Source organism: Schistocerca serialis, chromosome 9, assembly GCF_023864345.2.
Source record: "Schistocerca serialis cubense isolate TAMUIC-IGC-003099 chromosome 9, iqSchSeri2.2, whole genome shotgun sequence".
In the NCBI taxonomy this organism is placed as follows: domain Eukaryota; kingdom Metazoa; phylum Arthropoda; class Insecta; order Orthoptera; family Acrididae; genus Schistocerca; species Schistocerca serialis.
In genome coordinates, this window is record NC_064646.1 from 435,759,718 (window position 1) to 435,775,506 (window position 15,789).

The 15,789-nt window shown below is 39.9% G+C and overlaps 1 protein-coding gene across 1 annotated transcript in view; it reads left to right on the forward strand.

The window, feature by feature from the left end:
- LOC126419688 (transient receptor potential channel pyrexia-like) overlaps positions 1–15,789 on the forward strand; it is a 213,010-nt gene that overhangs the window by 165,477 nt on the left and 31,744 nt on the right. Inside the window, exon 12 of the mRNA XM_050086872.1 lies at positions 6,220–6,487. Within this exon, the coding sequence (XP_049942829.1) occupies positions 6,220–6,487 (268 nt within the window). The remainder of the gene's footprint in view (positions 1–6,219; positions 6,488–15,789) is intronic.

Below are 15,789 nucleotides of genomic sequence, written 5' to 3' on the forward strand. Positions count from 1 at the left end.
GAACGCTTTTTCTAGGTCGACAAATCCTATGAAAGTGTCTTGATTTTTCTTTAGCCTTGCTTCCATTATTAGCCGTAACGTCAGAACTGCCTCTCTCGTCCCTTTACTTTTCCTAAAGCCAAACTGATCGTCACCTAGCGCATTCTCAATTTTCTTTTCCATTCTTCTGTATATTATTCTTGTAAGCAGCTTCGATGCATGAGCTGTTAAGCTGATTGTGCGATAATTCTCGCACTTGTCAGCTCTTGCCGTCTTCGGAATTGTGTGGATGATGCTTTTCCGAAAGTCTGTTGGTATGTCACCAGACTCATATATTCTACACACCAACGTGAATAGTCGTTTTGTTGCCACATCCCCCAATGATTTTAGAAAGTCTGATGGAATGTTATCTATTCCTTCTGCCTTATTTGACCGTAAGTCCTCCAAAGCTATTTTAAATTCCGATTCTAATACTGGATCTCCTATCTCTTCTAAATCGACTCCTGTTTCTTCTTCTATCACATCAGACAAATCTTCACCCTCATAGAGGCTTTCAATGTATTATTTCCACCTATCTGCTCTCTCCTCTGCATTTAACAGTGGAATTGCCGTTGCACTCTTAATGTTACAACCGTTGCTTTTAATATCACCAAAGGTTGTTTTGACTTTCCTGTATGCTGAGTCTGTCCTTCCGACAATCATATCTTTTTCGATGTCTTCACATTTTTCCTGCAGCCATTTCGTCTTAGCTTCTTCTGTATTCCTGATTTTCCCGGAACATGTTTGTACTTCCTCCTTTCATCAATCAACTGAAGTATTTCTTCTGTTACCCATGGTTTCTTCGCAGCTACCTTCTTTGTACCTATGTTTTCCTTCCCCAACTTCTGTGATGGCCCTTTTTAGAGATGTCCATTCCTCTTCAACTGTACTGCCTACTGCGCTATTCCTTATTGCTGTATCTATAGCTTTAGAGAACTTCAAACGTATCTTGTCATTCCTTGGTACTTCCGTATCCCACTTCTTTGCGTAGTAATTCTTCCTGACTAATGTCTTGAACTTCAGCCTACTCTTCATCACTACTACATTGTGATCTGAGTCTATATCTACTCCTGGGTACGCCTTACAATCCAGTATCTGATTTCGGAATCTCTGTCTGACCATGATGTAATCTAATTGAAATCTTCCCGTATCTCCCGGCCGTTTCCAAGTATACCTCCTCCTCTTGTGATTCTTGAACAGGGTATTCGCTATTACTAGCTGAAACTTGTTACAGAACTCAATTAGTATTTCTCCTCTTTCACTCCTTGTCCCAAGCCCATATTCTCCTGTAACCTTTTCTTCTACTCCTTCCCCAACAACTGCATTCCAGTCGCCCATGACAATTAGATTTTCGTCCCCCTTTACATACTGCATTACCCTTCCAATATCCTCATACACTTTCTCTATCTGTTCATCTTCAGCTTGCGACGTCGGCATGTATACCTGAACTATCGTTGTCGGTGTTGGTCTGCTGTCGATTCTGATTAGAACAACCCGGTCACTGAACTGTTCACAGTAACACACCCTCTGCCCTGCGTTCCTATTCATAACGAATCCTACACCTGTTATACCATTTTCTGCTGCTGTTGATATTACCCGATACTCATCTGACCAGAAATCCTTGTCTTCCTTCCACTTCACTGACCCCTACTATATCTAGATTGAGCCTTTGCATTTCCCTTTTCAGATTTTCTAGTTTCCCTACGACGTTCAAGCATCCGACATTCCACGCCCCGACTCGTAGAACGTTATCCTTTCGTTGATTATTCAATCTTTTTCTCATGGTAACCTCCCCCTTGGCAGTCCCCTCCCGGAGATCCGAATGGGGGACTATTCCGGAATCTTTTGCCAATGGAGAGATCATCATGACACTTCTTCAATTACAGGCCACATGTCCTGTGGATACACGTTACGTGTCTTTCATGCAGTGGTTTCCATTGCCTTCTGCATCCTCATGTCGTTGATCATTGCTGATTCTTCCGCCTTTAGGGGCAATTTCCCACCCCTAGGACAAGAGAGTGCCCGGAACCTCTATCCGCTCCTCCGCCCTCTTGGACAAGGCCGTTGGCAGAATGAGGCTGACTTCTTATGCCGGAAGTCTTCGGCCGCCAATGCTGATTATTTATCAAAATATTTATAAAACTTGCACTTGGCGACTGAACTTCTCCAGATGCCAACGATGCCATACGCTCATTTCATTTCAAGAAACTCGACGAGTTTTGCCTGTTTTTGATATAGACAGTGGCAAGATATTGGTCCCGTGAATTCAAATACTTTCCAGAATGTTTTGATTTTAAACCTGAAGTCTAATAACAAATGAGAAAAGGAATCTTTTTGTCTGATATAGTTACAAATTAAAACCATTCATGCTTAAGAAAGAGGCGTGTGACGGTCCGACAGAGCGTTGGTGCAATATAACTACAAATTAACAATTTGGGATTTTTCCCTACACTTGTTCTGTGAAATCTTTCTTCTTGCCAAATTTCGTGATTCCAGACCAACGGGAAGAACTCTGCAGGTTTTGATGAGAGCGTCTGCTAAAACATCAAAATATGTGACGTGAATGACTGCATCATTTGGCTGCGTTGACTTAGAAACTTACGTTTTCTACACCGCGAAGGGGCCATAGACCTTAGTATGTGTCGTAAATATCGACTTCATATGTCAGTCTGTTCCTGCTAAAAAGGCAGCTTAACAGACGGACAGAGAGACAGTCGAATAACAAATGACAAAAAAATTTTTCGTGTGATATAATTAGAAATTAACACTTTTCTGATATTTTCTTTAGTTTTACTGAAAAATCATGCTGCTTGCCAATTTTCGTGATTCTAGGTACTAAGTATACTAAAAATTTTGATTCTGAATATGTGACATGAATGGCCGCATCTTTTGATTACATTGATTTAGAAACTTCAATTTCGTATCTCGTCAAGGGATCGTAGACTTTAGTATATGAAGAAAATTTGAATTTGATACGCCAATTTATTCACTTTCTTCTTGCCAAATTTCACGATTTCACGTCAACGAGAAGTACCTACAGGTTTTGATGAGTGGGTTTGCGTGATATCCAAATGGCCAAATCTTTTCATTCAATTGACTTAGGATCTTAAATGTTTCACGTCGCTAAGGGACCATAGCCCTTAATATGTGACATAAATTTCAGCTTGAAATGTCTACCTGTTTCTGCGAAAACAGGTTTTTAACAGTCGGACAGGCAGACAACAAAGTGATCCTTCAAGCGTTTCGTTTTTTGCGACTAAGGGACGGATCCCTAAAAACAGAGAAAATTAAATGGTGGTATTAATGATTTCAGGTGTCCTACATAATTTTCCTCATCCCCCCCTCCCCCCGCTTTTTCCCGCTCCCCCTTGCCCCCTTGAGTATAGCGCCCACAAAATTCGTGGAACCACGTGAAACAGAAAAGTCTTTCTTTGGGAAGTCAAACGTTGATTTGAATATTGGTTATATCACCAGAGCATTGACGGTTTATGTGAATTTCAGCACTTTGTCGTCATTTGGTAGGCTCTAAATTGAAAACACCAAGTATTATAGCCCGTAATAATTTTTTTTTTTCAGAGAATAATTTTCTGCATTTTGCATTTCAATGAAGTTGCAGCTGTCGTCCTCGTATCATTGTTTTAGTCCAGGAGTCAAGATGTGCAGAGAGAACACGTTTCTCTTCTTCAAGACATTCTGGAGAATGCTTTGCCAAATTTGATCTACAGACATTGCTCCACTGACATTAAGGGCGCAACAACGTTGACATATTATGGCTGCAAGTCCACTCTTAACACTGCCTGTTCACAACTGTCTAGTCGAATTCACATCTGTAGTTTACACTTGTTCAAATGGTTCAGATGGCTCTAAGCACGGTGAGACTTAACTTCTGAGGTCATCAGTACCCTAGAACTTAGAATTACTTAAACCTAACTAACCTATGGACATCACACGCATCCATGCCCGAGGGAGGATTCGAACCTGCGACCGTAGCGGTCGAGCGGTTCCAGACTGTAGCGCCTAGACCCGCTCGGCCACTCCGGCCGGCACTTGTTAGTTCAAGCTGCCGTCTCAGTTATCGTGCTGACGATACTTGTACGCCAACAATAAAATAAGTCTCCGAAATTTCTTGACGGACATGGTATCTTGTAACCAATTTAGATTTTCTAAGAATTGACACAGGCACTGCGAGCCGGAAATGGTAACTAGCCCTTTGCTCCTACCATCGGCTAAACGGCGGGCTTAACACGAAGTATTACAACCCGTAATATTTTTTTTTTCAAAAACTAATCTTCTCCATTTTGCATTTCAGTGAAGTTGCAGCTGTCGTCATCGTATCATTGTTTTAGTTCAGGAATCAAGATGTGCAGAGAAAAAAACGTTTCCCTTCTTGAAGACATTCTGGAGAATGCATTGCAAATTTGATCTGGAGACATTGCTCCAGTGACATTAAGGACGCTTCAGTCTGGAACCGCGCGACCGCTACGGTCGCAGGTTCGAATCCTGCCTCGGGCATGGATGTGTGTGATGTCCTTAGGTTAGTTAGGTTCAAGTAGTTCTAGGTTCTAGGGGACTGATGACCTCAGCAGTTAAGTCCCATAGTGCTCAGAACCATTAAGGACGCAACAACGTTGGCATATTATGGCCACAAGTCCACTTCTTAACACTGACTGTTCACAACTGTCTATTCGAATGCACATCTTTAGTTTACACTTGTTAGTTTAAGCTGCCACCTCAGTTATCGTGCTGACGTTGCTTGTACGCCAACAATAAAATAAGTCTCCTAACATTCTTGACGGACATTGTATCTTTTAATCAATAAAGATTTTCTAGGGATCGATACAGGCACTGCGAGCCGGAAATGTTTGGCCCTCGACTCCCACCGTCGTCTGAACGGCGGGCTGTCTGTGCGCGTCCGCAGCTCATGGTCGTGCGGTAGCGTTCTCGCTTCCCCCGCCCGGGTTCCCGGGTTCGATTCCCGGCGGGGTCAGGGATTTTCTCTGCCTCGTGATGACTGGGTGTTGTGTGATGTCCTTCGGTTAGTTAGGTTTAAGGGGCTCAAAATCATGAAAAGTTCAATTTTTACTTTTTTGCGTTTTCTGAATCTGCAGACTTTTATCTTTTAATAGATATATAATTTATTCAATTCCGAAGACTACAACTATTTTTAAATTTTTTTTGAAATGTGTTCTACATGGGCGTGACCCACTGTGGCGCTGTTAAACTGCTGTCAAATGGTGTTATTATTAACGTCCGTGTTCATCAGGTACATTTTAGTCTGCCTCATGCAATAATGGAGGTGATAAAACCTATTTTCAGAGACTTAGCAGCACCTGAACTGTTGAAAAAGTGTATTCACGGAAAAACTCAAAACCCCAATGAAAGTGTAAATAGTGTTATATGGTCGAGAATCCCCAAGACTGTATTTGTTGGAATAGAAACACTTCACTTTGGTGTGTATGATGCTGTTGCGACTTTCAATGATGGCAACATTTGTAAGGTGCAAGGAATTTAGAAATATGGGAATGAAGATAGGTTCTAACATGGTACGAGCGATGCTTGCTTTAGACAAGGAACGCCTTCGGGCTGCAGACAGGGCTGTAAAGAGTCTAGAAATACAAGCAAGAGTAAACAGGAGGAGGAACAAGAGGAAGCGGGAGGAGGAGTTTGCAGAGGATGAAGATAATCCATCCTATGGACCTGGAATGCACTAAAAAGTTAATCCAATCTTTGTCGCTCGATTCCCAAAACTTTTATTTTCTCATACTAATTACATGTTTTCTATCTTCCAAACATATTTGTTTCAAACTTTCAGTAAATGTTACACAGTACCTTCTGCATAATTTAACACAGCCTTTTTCCAAAAAACTGTATATTTTTGAATATATAAATAAAAAATTGGAAAAAATGTTTTGAATTTTCATTACAATTGAAAAAAAATCATCTTTAATAACTGAACTAAAATTTTGTAAAATCCCTCTGTTAAGCTGTAGCCCATATTCCAATAAATAATCTGTAAAAAGTTCAACTTCCTACCTCAAATACTGTGTGAGGAAAGATGTAATTTATAAGCGTTATTTTAACATTGCAAGTATAGGGCGTTCCGGAGCCCCTTAAGTAGTTCTAAGTTCTAGGGGACTGATGACCACAGATGTTGAGTCCCATAGTGCTCAGAGCCATTTGAACCATTTTGTCTGTGCGCAGCGTGCTGATCGGTCCGCTGATGGCGGCGCTGGTGGCGCGGGAGCTGGTGCAGCTGGTGTCTTCGCCCCGGCGCTACGTGGCGCAGGCCGAGAACTACCTGGAGCTGGTGGTGCTGGTGTGCTCGGCCGCCACGCTCTGCAACGGCTCGCTCTCCATTTACGCGGAGCGCCACCTCTGCGCCATCACCGTGCTGCTCATATGGACTGAGCTCATCGTCATGACCGGCAAGCTGCCCTACCTCTCCATACAGCTAGAGATGCTCAAGAAGGTACCTACGCTACATACCGTGCTACCTGACAGAACACTCCCCTGCTGCAAAGAACTGTTCCTTGTGTCTTAAATCTCATGAGGGTCAGATGTAAGGTTTTAATTGTCACCCCCCCCCAAAAAAAATCGTGTTCATTAAGGGAAAGAAACTTGCTCTTACGAGGAGAACACAGCAAGTGACACATAACCCGATTTACCAGAAACTTCGTTCAGTGGAAGAGGAGTCAAAATAAGCGAACAAGGTGTCTCGGCTTACCTGTAGATCCTCGACCATTTCTGCGAAAACAACGATCAAAGTTTTCCACGAAATTTAGCTGGCTTTTAGAGCGCCATGATCTCAGTTCAACTGGTGGCATAGCGGCTAGTGTTGTGGCCTTTCACTTCCACGCCCCGTGTTCAAAACCCGATAATTGTTGTCAGTTATTTCAATCTTTATTTTTTGACTTATATACTTGATTCTGTAGAAAGATGCAACACGAATGTTTCTTATCTAGTTAGGGCGTGCAAGGGCGTTATATTAATTGTAAAATTACAACTGAGTTTCACAGTGTCATATATTTGATATACGAGTGTAATACAAGATAGCTGCGAATAAGAAAGGCAGTGGAACAGGAAATTACCCTTCCTCTGTATGGGCGTGAACCGAATCCGCAACGACTGAAGTCAAGGAAGAGTTCCCTTAGGACATCAACGGAAATTAGAACCACTGCTGAAAAAGCTAGGTTGCAAATATGCAGGGCTACGACCTACTTCCCACCTTGTTGGTTAAGAATTGCTGAAGCTCTGCCTCCAGGTCATGATGGGGAATGGATGACTTGGAAGTCCCTGAATACACTGAGATCCGGAGTTGGCAGATCAAAAATTAACTTGGCAAGATGGGAATACACTGATCCAAATGATGTTCGATGTGACTGTGGAAAAGAACAGACAGTTCGGCACATTCTTTGGTGTCGATTGTGCTCAGACTCCTGTACAGAAGATGATCTTCAACAAGCAACAGAAAATGCACTGGAAGTGGCCACGTTTTGGTCAAAAGTAATTTAATCAGAAAAGTCTAAAATGTATGTACATGTAACTGTATGTTTCTGACACGAGAATAATAAGAGTCTATGGTATTTTCAGGGCTTAAAATCTTTTTCAACTTTCATATTCTTATATTCTATTCTGATATTAATTCTTATATTTATTCATATGTTTGTTCTTCAGGAAAACTTACTGTTTTCCCTTGGATTATACCAACCGTAGAAACGTTCTAAACATAGAAATTTCGAACACGATAAGCATTGTGAGAAGTCAGGTTTGCCACGTTGCCAATGTCATTTCTTTGTACGAATTTCATTCGCGAAAGAAATGTCGTTAAAATTGCTGAAGATTCACAAGTTTGCAATAATTTCGCGGCAAATCACGCATAACGGATCACTTTTCCGGAAACTGACGCTTGCTGAAATTATAAATTTCAAATAATTTTCTCATCTATTTAAATCATTCACCAGACATACAGCTAGTAGACCAATAAGGAAAAAGTTATTTCAGTATACACTGAAAAACATTTCTCCGGAAATGTGTAGATAAATGAAAAACAATAATAAGAATAATCATTTGGTTTCCGACACGGGGTGTGAGAATCGTGATACCGCGTCGCTAGTAACTACGCCACCACTTCTGTTGAACTGTTCCTTTGCTAAAAAGCACTTAACTCCAGAACTTTGACCATCGTTTTCTCAGAAACCGACCTGCATCTACGTGTAAGCGTATTCGCTTATTTGCGTACATCACTGCCTCACACCTATCTGGCATACTGCATATAAGCTTATGGAGATGACTCTGTGTAGCCGAGCGGTCTTAGGCGCTGCAGTCATGGACTGTGCGGCTGGTCCTGGTTAGAGTCCTCTCTCGGGCATGGGTGCGTGTGTTTGTCCTTAGGATAATTTAGGTTAAGTAGTGTGTAAGCTTAGGGACTGATGACCTTAGCAGTTAAGACCCATGAGATTTAAAAAAAAAAAAAAAAAAAAAAAAAAAAAAAAAAAAAAAAAAAAAAAGACTCTGTGGTGTCCGTTCCAGTTCTTCAATGAGAGAGCCCATGATAGTTCTGGCAGAGCCTGTGCTGGGACAGAATGACCACAGACACATATGTTAAGCATGTCCCACACCTACTCTATGGGTTCTGGATCGGGATTCATCGCTGGCGATTTCATTACTTGACTGTCCTGGCTTCACAAAACATCTCCGATGGCGCTACCACATGGGTCCTGTCATTATCGTGCATGTGAAGGAATTCAGATCCACCACGCCATGTAGCAGCCACCACATGGTCCAGCAGGGTTTGTTCGATACACTGCCTGGCCGTGAGACGAACATGGACAGCGACGAGAGCCGTAGGCTGTCAAAAATGATGCTTCACCACACCCTCACAGAACCTCGGCCAAATCTGTCGACTTCCTGGACACCAGATGGCAGGCACGTCCCACACAGGAACACGGCCATCACCTTGCGTCAGATGAAATCTGTATTCGTTTCTGAATAACACGTTTCGCCAGTGACGAACTTGGCCTTTGACATTAGAAGAGATGATGTCGCGTCGAGCGGGTTACTCAGACAGGACGTCTGTGTTGTAAGTTCGTTTTTCGTAACCTGTTCCTTACAGTCTGACCGGACACAGAGACTTCAGTGGCCCTTCTGAGATCATCTTGCAACATTCTGGCGGTAGCTGTGCGACGCCGCACCGCGGAGATGGTAAGATATCGGTCTTCACGTGGGTTTGCAATGCATCGGCGACCTTGTCCAGCTCGCTTTGTGTACTAACCCGTCTCTCTATAGGATGACCGCAACCCAGGGATGACAGACTGGAGACAATGGCATCTATGGCAATTGGCATCCTACCACGTAACGAAATTAATCTTTATTTTGTTTGTGTCACAGTCCTCCTTACAGTGCTCGTACACATTGAAATAGTCACGCCACAGTATCGTACACACACACACACACACACACACACACACACACACACACACACACACAAAGGCGCTCGGGCGCGTTATGCCTTATCACAGGTCAAGCATCACTAGTATACATTGCTATCCTGAGTGAAAGTGAAGAAGAATTAAATGATGTGCTGAACGGAATGAACAGTCTAATGAGTACACAGTATGGTTTGAGAGTAAATCGGAGAAAGACGAAGGTAATGAGAAGTAGTAGAAATGAGAACAGCGAGAAACTGAACATCAGGACTGATAGTCACGAAGTCAATGAAGTTAAGGAATTCTGCTACCTAGGCAGTAAAATAACCAATGACGGTCGGAGCAAGGAGGACATCAAAAGCAGACTCGCTATGGCAAAAAAGGCATTTCTGGCCAAGAGAAGTCTACTAATATCAAATACCGGCTTTAATTTGAGGAAGAAATTTCTGAGGATGTACGTCTGGAGTACAGCATTGTATGGTAGTGAAACATGGACTGTGGGAACAGAAGAGAATCGAAGCATTTGAGATGTGGTGCTATAGACGAATGTTGAAAATTAGATGGACTGATAAGGTAAGGAATGAGGAGGTTCTACGCAGAATCGGAGAGGAAAGGAATATGTGGAAAACACTCATAAGGAGAAGGGACAGGATGATAGGACATCTGCTAAGACATGAGGGAATGACTTCCATGGTACTAGAGGGAGCTGTAGAGGGCAAAAACTGTAGAGGAAGACAGAGATTGGAATACGTCAAGCAAATAACTGAGGACGTAGGTTGCAAGTGCTACTCTGAGATGAAGAGGTTAGCACAGGAAAGGAATTCGTTGCGGGCCGCATCAAACCAGTCAGTAGACTGATGACCAAAAAAAAAAAGTATACATGCAAAGTTCCGTAGCTGTTCATCACATGGTATAAGAACAACTGACGCGTAGATTCGTTACTTCACAAATCTAAATCGTTCTACGACGCTTATTAAGGGTCTCAATGTTAATTAAACGACTAAAATGTCTGTAAAAGTAAGTCAGCAATATAAAAATGCAGATATTACATTAAGCGTCAAAATGTTATTTTCCACACACACACACACACACACACACACACACACACACACACACACACACACAGCTGGCATATTGCTGTCCAAAACATGATTGCGAGCTCTCAAATTAAATGGTCCAGTGCTATTTCATTGGCTAAAAATTGGAAATTTGTGGTAAGATCTTACGGGACCAAACTGCTACGGTCATCGGTCCCTAAGCTTACACACTACTTAATCTAACTTAAACTAACTTACACTAAGGACAACATACACACCCATGCCCGAGGGAGGACTCAAACCTCCGACGGAGGGAGCCGCGCGGACCTGACAAGACGCCCTAGACCGCGCGGCTACCCCGCGCGGCATTGGCTAAAACATAACATATTTAACAAGCAGGACAGTTTTATAATTAGGCCTAATTAAGGTGATATAGTAAAACTAACATTACCGAACTTATAACATCAGAAGACATATATTGGCTAAGTTCCATATATTAATTAAAATACTATGCTAAGCAAGCAAGCACACAAACCAATAGGCAGTCTGAATTACTGCTGGGAGTAATTTTTAGGCCTACAATTAATTTAAGACACGATGAACCTACAAATTAAATATTTCGACATATAAATTGTTCTATGGTACTTGTCAAATGGTACAACAGTGTCTATTGTATCACACATGGACACTACTACTCATCTAGCTAACAGCTTCAAGTGCACTTCGCGACGAGATTTACTACACTAAACAATGTTATTCCCATGTCAAAATTCATCAAAAACCCGCTTCTAAAACTGATATCAAATTCATCTGAACATTATAAATATAATAACCCCATGGTAGGGTATTAATTTTATTTTGCCGTTTAAAACGTTGTTGACTTCTGCCATCACATACTGGCAACTACACGACACTTCGATAAAATAGCATACTGAACAGCAGTAATACATATTCCTATAGGTAAGAACCCAGGGCTACTAAGCTTTCAAAGTCACCGAAATATTATAGCTTTTTCATGTCATGGTAAAAACTTTATCTTGCAGTACAAGCCTTTGTCAGTTTTTTTGTTCCTAATGTTAACAGGTGCTGTTTGTGCCACGCATTACATTCATCAAAATACAAAAAAATTGTTGCTATAACAGTACAAAACACGTGAGCAGTACTACTGATGTAATTTACAGCTTAAAGTGTACACTTGACTCCTCCTGGAATATGAGTACAAAGTTTTTTATTCATAACAGAATTTTCACAAATTTCTAGCAATTATATTCGGCGCCTGTAGCAAACTGTAGATTAAATAGGTCCGAGCGCGATGGGAAACGTTGCGACTTCAGCAGTCACTACATCTCTTTGCTTTTTTTTTTTTTTTTTTTTTGTTGTTGTTGTTGTTGTGACACTGTTCCGGAACATTATGACGAGTGCTTGATGTGAATGCGGTATCTGGAGTCAGGATGGAGGAGAACGTTTACAGTACAAAGCTGAAACAAAGTAATCAATGTTTTCTCTGTCGCTTCCTCGCACAGCCATTTATAAGATTCAGAAAGGGACCAGTTAAACCAACTGGCGCGCGGATTCCGACGCCGCTTGCTAGCTCGACATGACCGTGTCCCCAATTTCCCTCTCTTTAATGCAGAACGCAGTCACAACAGTAGTTTAGTGTTCGTATGTGGGCATAGTAGATTCGCGTTTGCGTGCTGGTCATGCATTCAGTTTTACATGTTAGAGCTATTGAAGTGGATCCTAAAGTACATGGTCATGAACTACCAAAAATAAGAACATGTATATTTAACCCTAGGACTCTAAATGGGGGAAAATATTATACTGTTGCTGAACCATCGTAAATTTTACTACTCCATATTTTTTTCGAAGGAAGGCCGAATTTATAGCTCATGCGCTAGTTAATTACAATTCTAAGGTCTCCAATGCTATGTCAGATAGAAAATGAGTACAAAATGTCCTGTTATATGTCCTATAGCGACAATATCAGATTGGCGGGAACCGGGAATTAATACCATCTGCAATGGTAAATCTTACTAGGGTTTAGTAATCTAGCGTTAATCTCGACCAAATTTATGTAATTATATAAATCAGTCGACAAAAGAAAATATAATTTTTTCCGCTAGGAGAAAATAAAAAAAAGAGATTGAAATTTCTACATGGAAAAGGAGACATTCTGAAGTATGTGTTGCAACATAGTCTTAAGAGCTACGAATTTTGCATTTCAGATGAAGTAGTTGCACAGTAATATAACAAACTGAAGAGAGGAGGATAGGCCACTTGGAAAGTGATTTTGGGAGATTTCTCAGCTTCGTCTACTCGTGTATTAGAGCCGTATTACGTTATACCCAGTCAATCCTAAAAAAAAACATTTGTTCAATATCAATTATACCAGCCTTGATTAAAAAATAGAAATCACGAAAGGAACGGAATAAATCGATTGAAAGTATCAGCTGTGAAGTTCTGTATACAAGAAAGGTATCTTCAGAGCTGAATAACTGTTTTTAAAGTTTATTTCCGGTTTTTAAACTTCAAAGAGCATTAATGATTAATCTGTTTTTTTTTTATCCAATTGGATGTTCTCAATCTTACTGACTTTTTTGATTTTCAAATTTTAATTTTCGGTGGCTACCAAACATTTATGGGATATGAACAAATTTTCGGTGAATGTTTTCTGTCTATATTTCACTACTATTTAGACACTGTGGATTTAATCTCATGACTCTATAACTTTAAGGCCGTTGGATAAAAATCTGGCATTGTTATTCACACTAATAATACAAAAATATGTATTTGCATATTCTATTGAAATATTACCATCATTTAGATATCAAAGACATAACAGTAATAATAATAAAAATAATAAATGTAGTGTGAATAATGATAATAATAATAATAAACCCAGCTAAATATCGCCCCATAACATGCCTACCAACAATCTACAAAATATTAACTTCAGTCATTACACAGAAGTTAATGACACATAAACACAGAACAAAATTAGAAATGAAGAACAAAAAGGCTGCTGCAAAGGAGCACGAGGATGTAAAGAGCAACTGATAATAGATACAGAGGTGACATATCAAGCTAAAACTAAACAAAGGTCGCTACACTATGCATACATTGATTACCAAAAAGCTTTTGATAGTGTACCCCACTCATGGTTACTACAAATATTGGAAATATATAAAGTAGATCCTAAATTGATACAGTTTCTAAACATAGTAATGAAAAACTGGAAAACCACACTTAATATCCAAATAAATTCAAATAATATCACATCACAGCCAATACAGATTAAGCGTGGAATATACCAAGGAGACTCATTAAGTCCTTTATGGTTCTGCCTTGCTATGAACCCACTATCCAACATGCTAAATAATACAAATTATGGATACAATATTACTGGAACATGCCCACACAAAATCACACATCTGCTATACATGGATGATCTAAAACTACTGGCAGCAACAAATCAACAACTCAACCAATTACTAAAGATAACAGAAGTATTCAGCAATGATATAAATATGGCTTTTGGAACAGACAAATGTAAGAAAAATAGCATAGTCAAGGGAAAACACACTAAACAAGAAGATTACATATTGGATAACCACAGCGACCGCATAGAAGCGATGGAAAAAACAGATGCCTATAAATATCTAGGATACAGACAAAAAATAGGAATAGATAATACAAATATTAAAGGAGAACTAAAAGAAAAAATATAGACAAAGGCTAACAAAAATACTGAAAACAGAATTGACAACAAGAAACAAGACAAAAGCTATAAATACTTATGCTATACCAATATTGACCTACTCGTTTGGAGTAGTGAAATGGAGTAACACAGACCTAGAAGCACTCAATACACTTACACGATCACAATGCCACAAATATAGAATACATCACATACATTCAGCAACTGAAAGATTCACAGTAAGCAGAAAGGAAGGAGGAAGGGGATTTATCGACATAAAAAACCTACATTACGGACAGGTAGACAATTTAAGAAAATTCTTTATAGAACGAGCAGAAACTAGCAAAATACACAAAGCAATCACTCATATAAATACATCGGCTACACCACTGCAATTTCATAACCACTTCTACAACCCTTTAGATCACATAACACCAACAGATATGAAGAAAGTAAATTGGAAAAAGAAAACACTACATGGCAAGCACCCGTATCATCTAACACAGCCACACATCGATCAAGACGCATCCAACACATGGCTAAGAAAAGGCAATATATACAGTGAGATGGAAGGATTCATGATTGCAATACAGGATCAAACAATAAACACCAGATATTACAGGAAGCATATTATTAAAGATCCCAATACCACAACAGATAAATGCAGACTTTTCAAACAGCAAATAGAAACAGTAGATCACATCACAAGTGGATGTACAATACTAGCAAATACAGAATACCCCAGAAGACATGACAATGTAGCAAAAATAATACATCAACAGCTTGCCTTACAACATAAACTTATAAAACAACATGTTGCCACATACAAGTATGCACCACAAAATGTACTGGAGAATGATGAATACAAATTATACTGGAACAGAACCATTATAACAGATAAAACAACACCACATAACAAACCTGACATCATACTCACCAATAAAAAGAAGAAATTAACACAACTAATCGAAATATCCATACCCAATACAACAAATATACAAAAGAAAACAGGAGAAAAAATTGAAAAATACATCCAAGTGGCTGAGGAAGTCAAGGACATGTGGCATCAGGATAAAGTTGACATTATACCAATTATACTATCAACTACAGGAGTCATACCACACAATATCCACCAGTACATCAACGCAATACAGCTACATCTAAACTTATATATACAACTACAGAAATCTGTAATTATTGATACATGTTCAATTACCCGAAAGTTCCTAAATGCAATGTAACATATACCGTACAGTTAAAAGGAAGTCACGCTTGATCAAGGTCCGCGTCACTTTCCATTTTTAACCAGACCTAAGGTCTGAGAGAGGAAAGAAGATAATAATAGTAAATAATAATAAAAAAGAATGGGTAAGTGCGAGAAAGACTCGCGCTCTGTTGTTTCCATACAAACTGAATTATGAATGAAGAGAGTTCACCCATCCTGGGAGTCGAGTGTTACGACAATTTTTGCCTGTTATTGATGTTGATACTGGCAAGGTTTCGATTCCATGACTTTCGAGAATGTTTTAATTTTGAGTTTTGAGTCTCAATTTTTTGCTTGTAATCGCCTTGCTATTATAATTTTTAATTTATTTGACTAATTTTGGAGTTA